Raw genomic sequence first — 20,685 nt, 5'->3', positions numbered from 1 at the left:
GGGTGGGCCATTTATATGGATACACTGTAATAACATGGGAATGGTTGGTGATATTAAAGTCCTGTTTGTGGCACATTAGTATATGTAAGGGGGCAAACTCCTCAAGATGGGTGGTGACCATGGTGGCCATTTAGAAGTCGGCCATCTTGGATAAAACTTTAGTTTTTCCAATAGGAAGAGGGCCATGTGACACATCAAACTTATTGGTAATGTCACAAGAAAAACAATGGTGTGCTTGGTTTCAACATAACTTTATTCTTTCATGAGTTATTTACAAGTTTCTCTTTGTTCACAGCCATTGACATGTCGAAGAGGTTAACACGTGAGGAGCGGATCGAAATTGTGTTGATATCTGGTGAACGCAGTAACCGGGTCATTGCAGCAGATTTCAATGCAAGACACCCTACGAGACCACCCATCTCCCATGCTACAGTCAGCAAACTGCTTGCTAGGTTTCGTGAAACTGGTTCAGTGTTGGATTTGCCAAAATGTGGACGCAAGAAAACTGTCACTAATGAAGAAACATCAGTGGCTGTCCTAGCTTCATTCAGCAAGAGCCCACAGCGTAGCACTCGCCGCATGTCACTGGAGAGTGGCATTAGTCGAACATCCCTTTGGCGGATATTAGCTACTCACAAATGGCACCCTTACAAACTCCAGCTACTGCAGCATCTCAACGAGGATGACCCAGATCAGCGCACAGAATTTGCAGAATGGGCAAAACAAAAATTGGAACAGGATCCTCAGTTCATACAGAAGATTTTGTTCAGTGATGAGGCAAACTTTTATGTGAACGGTGAAGTTAAATAAAACCACCGCTACTGGTCTGACACTAACCCACATTGGATGGATCCCTCCAAGACTGTTGGAACAACAAAAGTGATGGTTTGGTGTGGTATATGGGGTACAACGATAGTGGGTCCATTCTTCATCAATGGAAACCTCAAGGCCACTGGATATTTGAAATTGCTACATGATGATGTGTTTCCCTCTTTACGCACTGAAGCTGGCACGTTCCCTGAGTTTTTCCAGCAACATGGTGCACCACCACATTATGGGTGCCAGGTCCGAGCATTCCTAGATGAACAGTTTCCTGGAAAGTGGATTGGTCGTCGTGGGCCAGTTGAACGGCCCCCAAGGTCTCCCGATCTGACCCCCTTAGACTTTTTTTCTTTGGGGTCATCTGAAGGCAATTGTCTATGGTGTGAAGATACGAGATGTGCAGCACCTGAAACTACGGATACTGGATGCCTGTGCTGGCATTTCTCCTACGGTGTTGCTATCAGTGTGTGAAGAGTGGGAGAAGACTGTTGCATTGACAATCCAACACAATGGGCAGCACATTGAACACATTTTATAAGTGGTCAGAAACTTGTAAATAACTCGTGAAAGAATAAAGTTACGTTGAAACCAAGCACACCATTGTTTTTCTTGTGACATTACCAATAAGTTTGATGTGTCACATGGCCCTCTTCCTATTGAAAAAAACAATATGGCCGACTTCTAAATGGCCACCATGGTCACCACCCATCTTGAGGAGTTTGCCCCCTCACATATACTAATGTGCCACAAACAGGACTTTAATATCACCAACCATTCCCATGTTATTACAGTGTATCCATATAAATGGCCCACCCTGTATTACCAGTCACTTTACCTCGGTAAATTGTTTTTGATTTTTTTGTTTAATAATGATATCTCAATTAAATTTGTTGCTAGTGTGAAAGATGGAATCACTGGCCACTTCATTAGGTACACCTTTCTAGTACCGTGGACCTACTTTTGTCTTCAGAGCTGTCTTATTGCTTCATGGATCCAAGAAGATGTTAGAAGTGTTCCTCAGCAATTTTGGTCCACGTTGATATGATGGCATCACACAGTTGCTGCAAATTTGTGTGAAGCTGACAAATCAAAAAAGGCACGCTACTGGATTGAGATCTGGTAACTGTGGAGGTCGTCTGAGAACCGTGAACTTGGTGTCATGTTCATGTTTTGAGATGATTTTAACTTTGTGACGTGGTGTGTTATCCTTCTGGAAGTAGCCATTAGAAGATTGTTCTACTGTGGTCATACAAGGATCGACATAGCCAGCAACAATATTCAGGTATGCTTTAAACGATGCTCAGTTGGTACTGTGGGGCCCAGAGTGGACCAAGAAAATTACTCTCACCATTACACCAGCATAAGGCATCAATACAAGGCAGGAAGATTTTATGCCATTTATGACACTTCCGTCTGGCTGTTGCAGTGGAGATCAAGACTTGGGTCAGGTGACATTTTTCCAATCTTTTATCATCTAATTTTGGTGAGTGTGCAAATTATTATACAGCTGGCAAGAGTGGCCTTCTGCTGTTGTAAGCCATCTGCTTCCATGGTCAGCGTGTTGGGTATTTGGAGTTGCTCTTCTGCATACCCTAGTTGTTACAACCAAGGTATGCAGTTACTGTTGCAGTGTGGCCTTTCTTTTCTAACCTCTAGCATTAACAACACACACAGAAGATCTTTTCTTTCTGTAAACTGTAGACATGGGTGTGTGGGGAAGATCCCAGTACATCAGCTTTTTCTGAAATACTCAGAGCAGCCTGTCTGACACCAACAACTGTGTGAAGTGTCAAGCAAGTGTAATTTTTAATAGTTGCATTGTCTGTCTTTGACAAGCTCTTTCATTGTTAAGGTTTTTGTGTCAACCTCCACTTGTAGAAACGTTAATTTGAAGGTATCAGAAAATAGTTTTGAAACATTAAAATTATTTTACTTTTAAGCTGACTAAACAGATATACAGATAACTTTAATCATAGGTATAACTTGTATGTCTAGTTGCTATGATGACTAACCTGGCTTTTGCGGGAATTGTGACATAACATCCTGACTAGACTAGCCTTTGTTATCTAGTTATCCTGGAATGATGAAACTCCTACAGGAGGCTTGTATAAAAGGACTACTCAGATGCCCAAACCACCTCATCTGACTCCGCTCCTCTTGAATGCTTATGTTCAGCTTTTATTTTAGAGGTTTTGAAAAGGTGTTAAAAATGTAGCTAGCGTGTGCTACTAAGTGGCATCACATTATACAGAGGTAACTTGATCTCTTTGTCCACGTTATATCTGCAGTTTATCTACTGTTTTCAGTATTAGCCTAACCTGATATTTCTGGAGTAAAAGTACCAGAGCAATTTCTCTAATCTGATCGTCTTTGGTGTTTCAAACCACTGCATGAACAAAACAACACTTAAAGAAGTGTTAATGCTAAATAACTAATAATAATTAGAAAAAAATTCTGCGTTCAAATATCAGTATAACTTTCCACTTTATTTCTCTGAGTCAATGTGGCTCAGCAGGCAAAGTCGCTCCAACTGGAAAGTCAGCGGCTCAGTTCTTAGCTCATCCAGTCTGACATGTCAACAAGTCCTGATGACCTCAGTGTATCCATCACTGGATAAGGATAAGGCAGTGTTTAATGTTTGACTGCGCTCTGAATATAAAACCATCTTTGTTTCTCTACACTTTGTTTAAAGAAGCCACTTCAGACCTTTGTAAACATAATACAATTTATTAAGTATCTTTTTTATAAATTTCAACTTTTACATATTTTCCCAAGCTTTTACCTTAATACAGATAGATCTAAATGAAGCCCAACATTTACAGGCTATATACAATGTAAACTTTCTCCATAGGGAAAACACAGGTATATTTTTGCTTCTTCAAGCATCTGTATCTGGAAACGTTTATGCATTTTGTTTCTCTGCAAAACTATTTCAAAATGCCATTTATCCCAGATGTTTGTGTGAAATCTAAGAGATGGCAAGGAAACAACGTATTGCATCAGAGCAAGATACAAAAACATGGAAGGGGTGAATAATTTAAACAAGTGGCCAAATGTGATTGAATGTAGTGATCGCCCCTTCACATACAGCACTGTACATGGTCCCAGAAAATAAGCTATTTGATAAAATTAACAAACGAGGGGTGATGACACAAGCGACAGTAAATCTTAAAATACAAAATCAGGTTTGTAATGTTACACTTTACATAGACTTTAATAAAGTAACTGCATTTCTAAAAAGGGCTCGACTCCTGTTTCGACACTCCAAATGTTTTCACAGATCAGTACATTCAGATTAAATTCAGAGAGCACAGTGCGTTAAACTGCAGGTTGGCTGTTCATTGAGACTACTTTTTAAATGTTCACAGTGCCAGCTTTGGAAAGAGAGTGCCTCAAATAAACACATTAAAGTCATCTGTTGTTGTTGCTTTGTACAGATACTTGTCCCCAGTTTTATGGATGACAGAATCTTAAATGTGTCAGAAATCCTTCACACGCCTATAGTAACGTAATGAAGTTCATAAGCTCATCGGAGAGCACTGCTATAGGTCCTTGCTTTCATAGTGATCACTACATTAGTACAGTCATGGCATGCATTAATGGCATGCAAACACACACCCTACTACCATATGCACTACAAGACAGCATAGACACACATCACTATATTTTATGGACCTTTCTGTATTCAGATTCACATCCTTTACCTCATGGTATTTAAGTCTCACAGCACATATAAACTCGCCTCTGCTGGGGTTGGGGGTCATATAGATGTAGATACAAATCCTACTCTGCAAAATGAAAAATATTTAAAATACATTAGCAGCTGTGACACAAACTGTTTTATCCTAAAACACTAACTTGTATTTGTGCTCAGTGTACAATCACCAGTATGTTTGAAGGACAGATACTAGAAATAAGTAACAATTTGATTGTCCTTTAAACACTAAAAACTAAATCCAGCCATCCACCCAATCTTCTGCTTATCTGGACACAGGTAGCACTTTAAGCAGAGCTATCCAGACCTCACTCCTCTAGTGTGGGAGACAACAAGGCTTTCCCATGCAAGCTGAGAGATATCATGTCCTGGATTTGCCATCGGGTGTCTTCTTGGTTGTGCATGCCTGAAACTGTTCACCTTAGAGGCATCCTACTCAGATGCCCAAACCACCTCATCTGACTCAGCTCCTCTTGAATGAGTTCCTCATCTTGTCTAGGCTAAGCAAGACAGCCTAGAAAGAAGCCCATTTACGCCACCTGTATCAGTGATCTCATATTTCTTTCAGTTGCTAACCACAGTTTGTGGGTAGAACAATGGATCAACCAGTAAATGAATAGCTTTGCCTTAGCGCTCAGCTGTCTCTTTGCCACAGCAGACCACTGATTGGTGCGGTGCCTGGACCAGTCAGTCTGTCACTTGTGAACAAGACCCTGAGATACTTAAACTCATTCACTTGAGGCAGAAATGAGAAATCCACCCTTTTCTGATTGAGCACTTGAGCCTTAAAATTCAAGGTGCTGATTGTCATCTTGGCTGCAATCTGTCAACAGAACATTACTCGCTAAAGGCAGAGACAAGCTCCTAAGACACCCTGGCTAGGCCTAGAACTGACAAAGCTGTATATATTTTTTTTTCAGCCACTCTGATGTGGTGATATCATTTTTCTTCACTGGAAGAATTGTGTCATTGTTGCAGAGGTGGTAGTTTGACTATGAACACAAACAGCCACCAGGGGGAGCTGTTGCTGTGTGCACCATCACCGAGGACTGCAGCTCCTGCTCAGGCGGCTAAGTGCAGTCCATGATTTGGCTCCAACCTTACAGCATGTGCTGCTGCTGAGGAGGAGGGGCTCCTGTGAACCACATTCTCCCTGTGCTGGGTTTGGCGGGCCAGCACTCTGCTCCTACACTGTCTGGACTCTATAATAGCAGATCGACATTTTCCCATGTGAGGCCGTTTCTTTCTAGCTTCTGTGAAAATACGCACTGCCTCACTTTAAAACAACAAAGGAAGGCAGGTGAAGGTCAAAAACTGCACATCAGCCCACTGTGTACAACACAAACACGACATTATGACCGTCAGTCACATGCAGCCTTTTATATCTTAGAAGATGTGGTAGTCTGGTCTAGAAGGAGTTTTAGGATTGTTCCCAGCTTTGTGTCCACTTTAATGCTTTTAAGTGAGAATTAAACAGAGCAGAAGGGTCTCCAGCAGCTCTCCTGCACACACGGTTGGCTTGTCAATGGCCTGGTATGAAGCCCGTGGTTCACAGCAGGGAGGTGGCCCATTGAGTGCTCCCACAACACTAACCAACACACAAGAAGGTGGAAGGTTAAGAACAGGGACTTGTTTTTGGTCACTTTGTTAACATGGGGGAATAACATCCCTCCATCACGTTACCCCTGTTATGGGGATCACAGTCTGGAGCTCAGTGGTCCTGTTGGCAGTGTTCAGGCCAGCTTCAGAGTGCTGATGGGAAAGGAGGGCATGGTTACCATGGTCACAGGGTTGAGCACCGTCTGACCCACTAGCTGCGGGTGGTGAGCCATCATTTGGGTGCTCACTGCTGTCTGCTTACCAACAATGGTGGCAGCTGGCTGTGCAGGCGCACTGCCGTTCACATGAGCATGGTTTATTGTTTGAGTGATGTGACCGACCACGGCCGGCTGTGTGACAGCCACCGGCTGAGAGTAGAGAGTGGGTAAATGCTGGCTCAGGTGAGCCACTGGGTGCACGGTTATGTGGCTGATGGGCTGGTGGCCGGGGGCTAACTGCACAGAGCTGGTGGTGGTGGAGGGACCCAGCTGGGCGATGTTTTTGGAGCTCTGACTTGGGATCACTTGGATGACCGAAGGGTGGGACACTGGTGCATGAGCAATAACTGTGGGGTGCAGACTGGGTGTGGTCACCATCTGTGTCTGGGTGGGATTTGACAGCTGACAAGGTGTGCTGGATGTAGTGGCAGTGAGCGTTGGTGGAGCTGCAGGTTTAGACAGTGGCTGTGGAGGGGTCACTAGTAGCGACTGAGGCTGGTGCTGAGGGGCTTTGCGCTGGTTGTGTGGGGTGGTGAAGGAGGTAGTGGTGGTGGGCATCACAGTTAGGACTTGAGTAGGTGTTGCAGTTGTGCGCAGCTCAGGTTTCATGATTTGAGGCACGGTGGGTAAGGCAGTGGGTGCTCTTGGCGCAGGCTCTTCGTCCAGATCGTCATCCATGATGTCTTCACCTTCTGCAACACCAACAAATTATGGAATTCATTAATTACATATATAATTACATGACTTAATCTGAAACAGTGTTTGGTTGTGTATTAGGGAGATTTACAGACATGCAGTTGAGAGTGAACATAATCCCACCAATCCCTCCAGTCTGCCTACCCGAGGCTGTGGAGGTTGAAGCTTGGTCCTCCTCCGGCTGCACTGTCTGTCGGAGGATGCGGTCGATCTCGATCACATCCATCCACTGGCTAAGATCATTCTTCAGCTCTGCTAGTCGCTGTTGGGTAGCGATCTTTTCTCTGGCCAGACGCTCCATGTCGTGCTCATACTCCTTCTCTTTGCGCTTTAATGTCTGCAAGGAGGAAAAGAAAACAATGGTAAAACTCAGAACTGGTTTATGAATTACACAGGAAAAAGTCCGCAGGGTAAACGTTAAGGTCATATTTACTGTGTAATAAATTCATCCAATAGAAGAGAACCACAGGAATTTTCTTTGTGAAGCTGTCAGAGAGGTTTTTACTCAAGTCCAAGGTCATGCTTGAAGCAATACTGTAAAGATTCACATTGATTTTATATTAGTCTTAATAGTATTTAACAGATTTCACCACTTCAACCTCTAAAATTAGCGAGGAGTTAAAATGACCCGTTTCTGATTTTGTCAAAGATGTTGATATGAAATTAGATATCACTCGTGTGCACAGAGGGTGGAGGAGAGAAAATCTGCAGCACTACTTATTTGAGGAAAACGTCAAAGTGCACCAGTGGAATGAACTTTGACTCTACTGGGTCTATTTGAACTCGTACTTCTCTAATAAAGTGGAGAAATGGTTTATTTAATAGCCAATTTTCCAAATTCAAAATAATAAGAAGAAGAGATTAATGAAAGAAAACTGTTATACATTATAACTGATTACTTCTATCAGAAAAAAATATAAATTTGTTACAATGAAAGCCACATTTCCAGCAACAACATTTAAAACATAGTTTAAAGCAATTCATCAAAGGTTCCAACTAGCAATGAAGCATATTACTCAGAAAGGGGCCGTCCTGCATTATGTTCTTATACTTTTGGTATTTAGCATTTGTGTCTGCGTTTATAAATACACATTTATAAAATGTGAATACATGAATTTTACTATTGACAGTGACTGGTTTTATGTTTTTTATGTTTAGCGTGCAACATCAGGAGGAAAAGTGAAATTATGGCAACCGGTACATGATCAGCAGACTTGTTTTTAAGTATTCCCGTTTTAAAGTACTTCAGAAGTCTTTAATTATATATAATTTATTGCATGTCACATGCAGCCTGGTCAAAGTATTCAGCACGCTCTCTGTGGGAGAGGCTCAGGGAAATGACACAGTCTGAAACCCTTTACCAGCAACCTGATGACTTGCTATCATAAAGGGTGGACTTCCTGTTAGTGTTCATCCTACCGTGTACAGTGTGGCGATACAGTAAATGTGCAAGTAATCATGTGTATGATTTAAGTCGTGTGTAGGTGGCTTCTGGCCTACTTCGGTTTAAGTGCATTCCTGCATGTGCATTATGAGCGTGTGCGCCTACAGCACAATGCACATGTACATAAATAGCAAAAGGGGACAAAAGGCGGGCCTTGTGTGATTCAGCACCTGTCTCAAATCCTGATCCAGGATTAGACATGCATGGGCCAAGTGGTCTGTGCTTTGGCTGCTTCTCAGTAACTTAAACACAAATAGAAGCTCAGAAGAAGTCCCGTTCATATTTCAGTTTAGCTCAAATCCACATAAACAAGCTGTTTCTTATCTTTAAGTTAAACTGCTTTTATTGTGACCAGAGCAGGTTTTTTTACAGTTGGAAAATCTGTGTCCTTGCTCCCAAATAGACCTAAAGTTATCTAGGATCAGGGTTAGTAGCCTAGTTCTGTTTTAAAATAATTGTTACATGGAACAACTCTTAATTTAATGAAAACTCCAAGAATTCAGGTATTGCACCATCTCATTCACAAGGACAGGGATCCCAACTTTGTATTTTAATATTATTGATTAATGGAGATATAGTTTGGACATGCAGATTTTAAATAGCAGGACAGACATGTACACTACTGTTCACTGAGTAAGGTGCTCCTTAGCATGCACTGTTAAACATCTGGACACAGATGTGCAACTTGTAACCAGCCATAAAGAGCACCGCCTCACTGTACGGATTAAAAACATCCTTCGTCTCTACACAAGATGTGCTAAAATGCCCCCCATCTCTGGTTGTCAGGGAAACTCCTGAAAAAATGTCAACATTTTGTCTGAAATCCTAAAAGATGGCACACACCTTCATGTGCGAGAGGTGCGATTTAGGTTTCTAACAGCCTCTTAGTGTGTAAACATTTCTGTCAAAACCTACTCTGGTGAGGAAAATTTAACGTGATGTCCAAAAAGGTCTGGCCGCCTTCTTTTTTACCCTCATGTAGCTGACAGCCTTACGCGAGTAGCGCTACAAGCTTACAGCTTTAAGTGATGACTCATAAAGAGAGAATGAGAGAGTGGAGAAATGCTCCACAGACACAGAGACCCACTGAACTGCTGAGAGCCAACGCCACATTCGCCTTTTTAGACACAGCTAGCCTGAGATTAACCGCATACACCTGATAAACAAGCCAGCAGCAGATGGGCCCCACGTGACTTCATCACCATGTTAAACATGTCACCAGATTGGTAGGACACAATGTGCCAGGTATGCTTGGATTCTTTGCACATGACTGCATTCAGACCTCCTCCTTTTTCCAGGGAAGAGTTCTTACCACAGAACTGTGTGTGCGTGCATGTGTGTGCGTGCGCATGGGAGGTAAACACTGCTGAAGCATTATTGTCACAAGCAATGCGAGGGCCGAGCACATGGCCCCGCAGAAAAAGGGAGAGGGAGGGCCACAGATAACAGGGGATTGAAAGAGAGCAATACAAGCTGTACTCACTGACTCACTTTTGCAGCAGCCGTGAACAGACAGCACAAGGCTGGGTTGTCTTAAAGGGCCAGGAGCACAGGAGGCCACGTTGCAGACATGCTGCTCCACTGATCGGGTTCCTGCACACAGGTCTTATGACACTGTGGTAACCATAAACCCTTGTCTTAGTCTGCCTTCAAGCTGGAGCAGAGGGTTTCACGTGGTGCCCGACTTTAACAATAAAAAGTCTGTCTGTGGAAATAAAATGCCTACTTTTGCACACCAATCCTTTGTGTGTAAGCTTGTGTTGGTCATAGCTGGCCTATTTACCTCATTGCGGTTAAGAGCCGAGTCGTCAGAAAGCTGAAGGGGGCCAGCTTTTTTTAATGTTAAGGATGAACAAAAATGAAAATATCAAAAGAACTAGTACAGTTATCTTGTCAGGCAACCTTTCAAAGGAAATATGCCATGAAGTCCACAGTGACTATGCTAAAAATATCAAAAGATAAATAAATTTTTAGCTTATCTTCATCTAGCAGAGAGTACAGCACTTTTCATGCTGGCATTTGCGGACAAGCAGTGGAGGAACAAGTTCAGTCAGCTTTCATGAGGAAGTGAAGCGCGTGTGGAGTAAGCTGAGCCTTATGTTTACTGCTCCATGCTCCCTCCCTGCTGCGGGCGGCTAAGCCTGGTGGTACAGCAAGTCCTGCATGTTGCAGTGCTGGGTGGGGGCCCAGCACAGGGGGGGTGACGTCACGCGGCTCAGGCTAGCCATGTGCTTGCTGCTCATGTGGCCTTAAAAGCTCAGAGAGGCAGGCTGGAGGGAAGGAGGGGGAGTGGAGAGGAGGAGCGCTAATGCATCAGGGCTTATTTTACAGCCTCGGCTTTCGCGACACCACTACGGGCTCAGAGGAAAGCCTGCTACATGTTGTCTCTAAAGTAAAGCAAAAAACCCTCTTACAGCTCTATTAGCGCGACTGCTATAATTAAAAAGGAAAACAATTGGTTCACATGTAAGATTTTCTGGTCACAGATGTTGAGTCATCTTCATTTGAAATGTAATAAGGAAGTGGAAGTTGACCTATGTAGCTGTTAGCCAAGTTTGCGCCTTTCACTGGAAAACCACTAAAACTGTTCCAGTTACCACTTATTTTCATAGAAACTTTGCTCATTTACAAACTTACAATAAGATGTAAAAATAAAAGCGGCAGAGTGCTGAGCTGAAAGCCTCTTATTCAGACCTCTAAGCTCAGTGTTTTTCTGTGCAGGCTGCTTCATTGCTGCCAGCCCAGAGGAGGACAAGGACAGGGACGGGGAGGGAGGAGTGTGCAGAGTTTCGGGAATGAGGTGCATGCAGGCAGGACATGCGTCTGTACCTCCCATGTCAAGATGCCAGTGCTCGCACGTGTTCTGCCTTTTTTTTTTTTTTTTTTAAGGCATCCTATCACCCAGCACTCACATCTTTTACTCCACCCCTCCAAAACAAAACACCACCAGCCTGGCCAATGAAAAAGACCCTCGTGACAAAGAGGCACGACACACTGTTGTGGCCTGTAACACTATTCCAGTACTGGGTTAACTGCTTCGTACTACTCTTTATTATACTCTTCACTTCCACATATAAGCATCATCAATTATGTAAGTTTCCCTTGCTCTGTTTGTGTCAAGCATGTCCAGCTCAGCTGCTGATTGGAGGAAAAGACGCACAAGCCTGTCGAACACAACACGCACAGCATGTTGCTTAATCACAGAGAGGGGCACAGGGAGGGAGACTGGGTGACGAGCTGTGCACCCACGCTGTCCTAGTTTCCCTCAGCATCCACGCGCACAGAGGAATAACCAGCCTGCTGCATCTCACAGTCAAGCAGCAGCATGCCGTCCTCCTCGGTGTACACATCAGTAAACCTGCACCACGGTCGGTTAATGAACAACTGCAGGCTCATAAACAACAACGCATGACAACCAAATGTCTAAAACCGTGTAAGTGTTTTATTATTATGCAAATTAAACAGCAAACCGCTAACCACATTTGGGCACACTCAAACACACAGATCATGCAACTGTAATTGTAAAACGCAAATCTATAAAAGCAACGCAACAGAGATATTGTTTTATCGCCTCCTGGATTAGTGTATTGGAAAAATGACCTACAATAAAAACGGACACACTCAGCAGCACAGTCAGTCTGAAAGTTACACTAGACCAGTGGCAGACCTTTGCGCCAGCTGTTTACAGCCAGCATACTCTAACCGGGAGAGCTTGACTCATAGAAATGGCGAGTCACTCGTTGAAACACTCGCACACTTAAGAAAAAAAAGGTATAAATGAGGAAGTCTTAGAGACTCAGGAAGGATCTAAATACATCACTGTGTTTAAACTTGCTGCTGTCTGATGTTTTTCTCTGCAACTAAGGATCTTAAACGCAGTAAGATTGTAAATGTATCCAGTAAGACTGGGGGTCAATAACACCACAGTGTAACAGCTTTGTTAGCAGTGAGGAAAGAGCGAGCAATCATCAGTGACGTGTTACAGCCTCCCTATACGAGTTGCATTCATGGGGAATAAAGTACAAGGCATCGCCTTTGTGGATGTTTTGTGCATTCCAGTGAAACATTGCTAAACAAAAACAGGTGATAGGAGGTTCAGGCCACTTGTTACTGGTGGCGCTTCAATTGTTGCTTTTTAAATCTGTAATTTCTGTAATTGTGATTTAATTTTTTTGGTTTGTGGTTGTATTTATCTAGCTGTTAAAACAATATAATAAGAGAGTTTATTTAATAAGTGCTTTTCACAGACAGGTGGTCACAACCCACTGTACAGAAAAGGGTAAAATAAATATTAACATTGAGTAACAAAACAGCCAATAAAAATCTAACTAATGAAATTCAAGAAGATTTTAAAATCTACCAACACCAATCGGATACTAATGATTACCAATACCAGATACGCCAACGTGGAATTTGAAGGTAATAAAACTTTGAACTTTGGAGACATCACAAGCTCACCTGAATGTATCTCAGTGCACTTCTTAAGACACTCAGGTTGGAGGTTTTCTTCTCATCAATGTTCGGGATGTTCTTTTTCAGCGTCTCGAAGCACTCCTTCAGGTGTGCTCGTCTGACAGACCCAAGACAAATAGAAGGTACTTTAGACAGCGCTAATGGTAAAGCTCACTTTAATAAAACAACATCTCTATTTGGGAGTCCTCTGATTAAAATATGAAGCACATTTCAAAATTGAAGCTCTACCAATAAGTAAAGTTTTCAGGAAAAAAAAAAGAATCTATTGGCAAATGCTTTTGGGGAAAGGGGTGACCCTACCTGTTTTTCTCAAGTTTGTTATGCACCTCTCTTGTACCAGCCCTGCAAGAGCACAGTAAAATTGTGATGTTTAAAAGGGCAACAAAATTGAAATAATAAAAAAATTAACCCCCCAAAAAATGAATCAAAGAACCTGTTTCTTAGTTTTGGGAGCAGGCAGATCAATGACAGTAAGTGAGTGAATTTATCATCTCATCCAAATTATCGTAATAGCACCCGTGCAAAGTGGAATCTAATCTAATCTTATAATTATCTGAGTGGACCACAGAAGATTACTGATGACACCGTTTCAGTACGTCTGTAATCTGGACTCCTAGTTATTATTTTTTCTGCATTTTAAGGACTGATTTAAATTGATCCTCAGTAAAACAATACTGAGTTAAAAGGTCAGACTTACCCTCCAGGCCTCTTCTTGCTGTCTAGGTGGCGACTGTCATCAGGAGGACTTCCCCGGCTGACGGGGCCATTGTGCAGAGGGGCCTGCTGAAGCAAGGGGCCTGAATGGGGCAGTAAGGCTTGCTGCTGTATGGGCGAGACGATGGTACCCGGATAGCGCTGAACCAGCTGCTGGTGTAGTTTAGTGTTGTTGGTTTGGGTGACGAGCTGCGGCTGAAGGTGGTGGTTTTGTATCGGCTGCTTGTGGTTGGCAGTCACCATGGTTTGGGTGTCAGGTTTGGGCTGTGGAGACCAGAGTAGAGCTGCTGCACTTTGCTCCAGAGGGGGATGAGAGTCTGTTTTTGGGGAGGCCAGTGGAGGAGCAGCAGGAGGGGAGAGCGTGGTAACAGGTAGAGTAGGTGAGCCTGTAAGGTTGGGGGTGACCACAGGTATCGGGATGACTGTAATGGGGACAGAGGGAGGGGACAGAGCTGATGGTATGGGTGAGGGACGGGACTCCATGTGGAGCTCCTCTGCTTTAGAAACATTGTTGATGTGGATTGTGGAGTTCACATTAGGGTGGCTCTGCTCTTTCAGGTGCTGCAGACGCAGCTTCTCCTTTTCATCCTCTGTGGGAAAAACACAGCCGTTAATACAACCAATCCCATCTATACACACATACACAAAAATGCAGCAACAACCCTTTGAGCTTTCTAAATCTGTTAGCACTAACAGTACTGATAGATTTTGGGAGTATGTGAAAGGAAATAAGCCAGGGTCATTTCTAGAAAGGTCTGGTAGAAGGCCTTGTTTGGCATGTTATGCTGTACCAGCTCAGTGACATTAGTCCTGCTCATCTTAATTATAGTAAATCAGCGAAACAAGAAGTGTTTGACACTCAAAGCTGCAGGTATATTTGCACATGACACCAACAGATGGTTTTTTAACTAAACCTAAAACTTGTGTAAAACCATGACAGTAGCAAGTTTCATTTCATCTGTGCCACAACAGAAAGAGCACAAACATATTCCATAACGGTGACGCCTGTTACACGTAAAGTGATGAAGTATTATTGTTAATATTATTAATATTATTGAAACATCCAGTTGTAAGTCAAAGTGGCTCTACAGGAGAATCTTTGTTGTTATGTAATTACAACAAGCAGAAATGAAAGTCTGAGCTTTCAGGTTTCAGGCTCTTCTCTCTTGCTGTTCCTACTTTGTGTTTTATCTGTACATGCATTTTCACATCCACAAAAATGTTGCCTAGCTTTGAGCATGTCTTCACAAAAGAAGTTTTTTGCTTTAATAGAGGTACATTTCGCTGTAATGTAATCCTGGTCACAGTCCACTGACTGAGTTGTGCTGGGGAAGTGAGTGCAAGTACACTCTAGATCTCTACTAACAAAGCCCGAGGGTCTCTTTATTACCAAGACGCATGTCCAGGTTAGGTTTATCTGTAAAGGCATGTTTATAACAGTTAATACACTGCAGATCTCATTGAGCCAGCTTTAAAATGACTGCACGTTTTGATTACTATTAAATAAACTGTGATTACAGCCATGTGAAAGATTCGTACAGATAAATCTAACTGAAAAGTGATCAGCTTCAGTATTTTTGTAAAACACGAGTCAGTCTAAATGCGTCTTACGGGGCTGTCCAGTCATCTAAAGCACACCCCCTCCACACTGTATAGATGCTGTGGAAAGGGACTCTAGTTGCTATGGCAGCTCATGTTCACAGTTAGAAAATGTCAGATACAAGTAGCTGTCATCAACATCGTTATAAATGCGATCAGGACGCTGCAGCAGTACACACTCATCCGTTCACTGCAGAGCTGAAGCTACAGCGGCACCACAGACTTCACCCCAAACCACTGAAAACAAGTTCACATAAATGATGACGACAGTGAGCGACAACAACACAGCTGTCTCCCAGAAATTAGGTGCTAAGTCACTCTAAAAAATAAAATAACAAATGTTTATTAGATACACAACATCCAAAAAAGTCACTGAAACCTTCCCACTAAAGACAAAAAAAAAAACAACCCCAGTAACATTTCTTAAGTTTCAAAATGTGAAATGTTGTCTTTGTACCTTTTAAATACACAAAAGGGGGGTTTCAATGATTTACAAGTTTACAGTCTGTTTTTATTATACATTTACATACAATAGCTACATTGTATGTAAAATTCTACATAGCTACGCACAATAAGATTGTATGAAGCGACAAAAAAAAAAATCCGGGTTTAGATAATGTAGTTTGTTGCATCATAATGTAAGCTCGCCTTCAAATAGAGTGTACAAAATACTAGGAATATTCTCACCTGTTAACATCAAAGACTATTTGAAGCTGAATGAACACATCTCTAAAACACCAACATTGATAAAAGCAGGAATTAATGGATCTAACCGCCTGGCACCAGAGCATGACGTATGAGGTCAGCTTGTTTAATCAGTTAGGATTAAGAGCAGGTTTCTCTAATATTTCTCAAAATCACAACCTTTTATCGGTCAGTCTTTAAATTAACTTCAAATTTTGTTTGTTTAAAATAAATAAATAAATAAATAATGTGACAGATACTACTTGTTATGCATGTATAATCAGTTTAAAATATACATGCTCACATTTTGAGGGTTCAAAGTTCAGAACATTATAGCCCTGCTTTAAAACAGATCTTTCACAGATCTGGTAGGTTATTTAGATCTAAGAAAAAGCAGCACATACTGTTATGATTTTACATTTTAAAACACTAATGTCACTTTATCAATGACTGTGACTGTAAAAAAATAAAATAAAATAATGTGATGGAGGAAGGAGATATTCTATCCAGCTCTAAAAAGCTCTAGAGAAATTTTAACAGTGTTACTTTAAGCATTTCAGTGTATTTTTTCCAGTGTATGAACATGTCCTGTTACACTGAAAAGTCTTTTCTTCAGCGGTAAAAACATACGAAAGAACAAGATGTTCCAGTTGCAGTGGACAGCTTTCATAAGCTGTTGCATGCACAGTTATGAGTTCTGACAATTTAATGTTGTTTTGTTGACATAAACACATAGAGGGGTCTTTTCTGAAAGGAAACCCATGAAACACTTACAAAAAACAAGCAGGTTTTCTATATGCATTATATAACTGCAGCAGTACATAGAGGAACACTGGCCTAGTTTCCTGCACACAGTGACCTGCTCTACAGTAGCAGAGAGGGAGGAGGAGGAGGAGAAGGCGCCTGCTTAGAATGCACCAGGCAGGAGCAGCTGAGACAGGAAAAAAAACAGGATCTCTCACTCCGAGCCTGCGTGGACTCTCTCCGTAATGATGAATTTAACTATTCATGAACATATCAATGTAAATATGCCAGAATTAGCCAAAAGGCTACTTTTCATTCACGAATATGTAAAGAGCTACAGAATATGTAAAAATCAGCATTCAACCAAAGGGCTGATCTGTTGGCGGCCAAGCTTAAACGGCGCAGGAAGTGTAATGCACTTTTTCAGCAGGTCTGATGTTAGCGTTAGGGCTGTCTGAGGTAGCTCAACCTGCACCTTCCCCAAACTGTAACTACACCTCACAGCTATGCAAACGTAAACAACTCTGATAGGTTTGTTTCCTTTTAATATGCAGTGCAAACACAATATGTTGACAGCTATAGCGATCCATGCAAGATACATTGATTTATTGGAGTGTAACTGCATGTAAAGAGTTGCAGACATGTGACATTAACTCGTCTGCCATTTGGATGTGTGACAATCATGGTGACAGTCAAGTAAATAAGGCCACAGACACATAAGGCTAGAGACCAGTGTGACCATCTGTCAACCACTGGTCCAGAGGAAAATTATTTTTTAAAAGAGCCCCAGTCACAAAGGGTCATGAACTGGTCAGTGATTCCAAGTGATTTCGTGCACCTGAAGCAATTTCTACTAGGTTTTCACCACCTTTGGAACTGAGCCTCCTTTAGCCACTGCCAACCTGTCAGGGAATATATGGCTTGCCTTAGCAACCAGTGGTTATATCACATCCAATACGATGGACAGTTACACGTGATTTAGACTACTGCAGGAAATTTACGTCGTAACAACGTAACATTGTTCGACCCTACATCCCAACCTCCCACGCCACTCGACTTTTTGCAGGCTGCGTTGACCCTATATGTCGTCACATTTCTCAGGAAGTGCACGTCAGGTTACGGCGTAGGGTTTAGAGGAGTTTCTGGTTACGTAGTAAGTTATGCAGTAGATTTCTCACTGACGCATAATCCAGTCATTAAGCGATGTGCAGCATGACATCACAAGAAACCTGAATAGTAATCTCACATGAAGAGTTTGTTGACTCCAGAGCTGAATGAAGTTGTAAATATAAAAACGTAACGCTTGTTAATTCTCTCCGGATGTAGTTTACACGGATGGAATACCGGAGTGAGCCATCTGCTTTATTAACGATCTTTGGGAGGGGTTGCCCGGCACGCACGTGGTGGAAGGGGCGTAACCATCTATGCTTTTTAAACTACAGGGGCGTGGTTTGTTGTTCACGTCATCGACTGACACTCAAAGCCCTCCACAAGAGTCTGGAGAGCCAGGGGAGTTTGTGATTTTGCTTTTTTATGTATTAAGAATCGACAGTAACACCGAAACACACAGGTACGCAGAGTCACTACAACACCTGATATCCGGAAGGCGCGCGGAGGGACTGAGGGGGCGCAGACTGCTGGGGTGGGAGGGAAGAGGAGGGGGAACCTGAATGCCAGAGTCACTTGATCCCCAGCGGACGATGTCAGGTCATTATGTAAAACGAGCCTGGCACTCCGCGCGCCACCGCCCTTCATCGGACCGTGTTTTGTTTTTATTTTTAATGTTCCGCAGCAGCGCGTGCAGATACTCAGAAATACAGGAAGGCGCGCGGTGACGCGGCCGAGCAGCACGTTAAGTGTCTATGCAGCAGGTTTCGATGCAGTAACCCCTGACACTGCAGCAGAAGCCCGTCTCTGTCTGCCTGTCTGAGACCTGACCTCAATCTTGACATGAAGAGAGCAGATCCACAGCAGCCACTCTAAAACCGGAATGAAAGTAAAACTAGGAAGACTGAAACGGTCTTTAAATGCATACGTGACAAACGGAATCAGTTCAGACACTGTGCTGGTAAATGAGCCACAGGCAGGGTTTCCTCTTACCTCGGAGACTAAACCTTTCACTGAATGGGTGGACTGGTTCCCACTCCTGACTGTCAGAGTGTGAAAAACGAGCGAGCTTTTATTTATTTTATCTTTTTTCCCCCAATAAAAGACAAACTTACCACGTGCTTTCTGTTGTTGCTGGGCTTGAAATTCCAAAAACTTGGCCGCTTCCAGAAGCGTTTCGATGCTCATTTCTGTCCGCTTGAAAATACTTTTTTTCGGAGAAAAGGCTGTAAAGCAGACGCGCCTGTGCGTATAGCCTGCCACAGGGAGAGGTTCCCGGTCTGAAGCTGAGGGTGGGGTAGGGGGGAGGAAGGAGAAAAAAAAGAGGGTAATCCGATACCCCCCTCAGTAGAAACTCTACCACTTACGTAGAAGAGTTACAAACAAGATGGCGCTCAAAGTAGTACGAACAAATAAGGTTTGTGAATCACGCAGCGTTTGTAACCGCCCACAGACAAACGCCCTCCCTCACCGCGTGCATACGAGGGAAGCGACGGGAAAACACGGAGCGGGGTTCGGGTGATTTCGGTCTCGTGGAGCTCTCTTCACGAGTCACGTCCGCCACACGCAGAAAATGTATCAAAAATGTTGCCGCTTATAACGGCGGCTTGTTCTGTTAAGTGTCTCACGTGCCGCCCTCTCGCGGCTTGATGTTTGACTAACCGATGACTACAAGTTGTCACCGCGTAGTTGTTCTGTGTGAACGAAAGGTCGACAGTTTGCTTGACTGCGGTAAATTTACATCTTATTGGCGCTGTGTCCACCAGCCAATCAGCGCGGAGAACAGTCGGCGTGCTTTGTTTGGCACGTCAGGGTCACATGCTGGGAGTTTACGAGCGTGCATCAGGCGTACGGGCACGTTAAAAGTAAAAACCAAGCAAAAAACCAAGCAGTCACGGGGTAGACTGAGCCCTGCATCTAATAACTGCAAGTGCTAGTTCCAACAGTTGCATCATAACACCTCTGTGTACATAAATAATATAATCCTGTCTGTCTGTATAATGTCTTCATTTTACTTTTACATTTCTGTTCATGTGTAAGTGTTTCTATACTATGATTGGTTCCTACATCTAAAGATTACTTCCACTCTTTAACCCCTGTGAAACATAAGGCTCAGGGGTCACAATCAGACTGCCAACAACTCAAGTTTGGCCCACTGGTCATGAAGGAGGGCATACATTTTGGACTTTTTACTGCATTTACATGTTTCACAGCTTCCCCATGGTGATTCATACTACACTAAAGTAATTAAGTAGTAGATAAATAATCAAGTGGCAGAAAACCTCCCGCTTTTTTCACTATAGAAATATATGTTGTTTTGTTGTTTTTTATAGTGGGTTCACTGGACATTTTTGTGATGTTACCAGAATTTTACACATTTGTTTACACATAAAATTTAAGCCCAAAGACTCTTGTTGCAAGGTTTCTTCATCATGCGGGAAAAACTGAGAAATACTGTTGAAACTTCACTTGGTTTTTTAAATTAGGATATCTCAAGGATTAAACTAGTTGACACTGAAGGGCAGTTTCACTGGTCCGTCCCACTAAAGATATGGCTATAAAAAGAGCTTGTCATCCCTGCACTAATCAGTGTTATTACTGAAGCCATATCTGTAGTTGTTAAACAATAAAACCATAGCGAAGCAGCACATTTTGGCTTAATGTAAGGCCACAGCTCAGTTTCACTTTCATCATTGACTGCTATTATGTCAGAATAAGGATTAATGACAATACACTTCCCTCTAACTCTATGGTGATTTTGTCCACCCAAATGTGCTTTTTTATAGTAAAGAGGGAAAGAAAAAGCAATAAATTAAACTATTTTAGTGGCTGGAGGCAGCAAATTAAATGCTGGACTTATAAATAACTTC

At 42.7% G+C, this 20,685-nt stretch overlaps 1 protein-coding gene across 2 annotated transcripts; it reads right to left on the bottom strand.

Annotated features, from left to right (window-relative positions):
• Positions 1-3,529: 3,529 nt before the first annotated feature.
• mnta (MAX network transcriptional repressor a) lies at positions 3,530-19,364 on the bottom strand. Of its 2 annotated transcripts, XM_085243332.1 has the most exons (6): positions 18,931-19,362; positions 13,665-14,271; positions 13,268-13,309; positions 12,953-13,064; positions 7,195-7,387; positions 3,530-7,046 (listed from the first exon to the last, which is right to left on the bottom strand). In XM_085243332.1, exons 1-6 carry the CDS (start codon positions 19,001-19,003, stop codon positions 6,271-6,273), a joined length of 1,803 nt encoding a protein of 600 aa, XP_085099458.1. In that variant the 5' UTR covers positions 19,004-19,362; the 3' UTR covers positions 3,530-6,270. The 2 variants fall into 2 exon arrangements, with proteins under 2 accessions (XP_085099458.1, XP_085099460.1); XM_085243334.1 differs by lacking the exon at positions 13,268-13,309 and having other exon boundaries at positions 18,931-19,364.
• Positions 19,365-20,685: the final 1,321 nt, after the last annotated feature.

The sequence above is a fragment of the Mchenga conophoros genome, linkage group LG14, assembly GCF_057382185.1.
Source record: "Mchenga conophoros isolate Kocher_MC1m ecotype Shallow Benthic linkage group LG14, M_conophoros_male_GT1.1, whole genome shotgun sequence".
Classification (NCBI taxonomy): domain Eukaryota; kingdom Metazoa; phylum Chordata; class Actinopteri; order Cichliformes; family Cichlidae; genus Mchenga; species Mchenga conophoros.
This window is presented reverse-complemented; position numbering and strand designations above follow the sequence as displayed.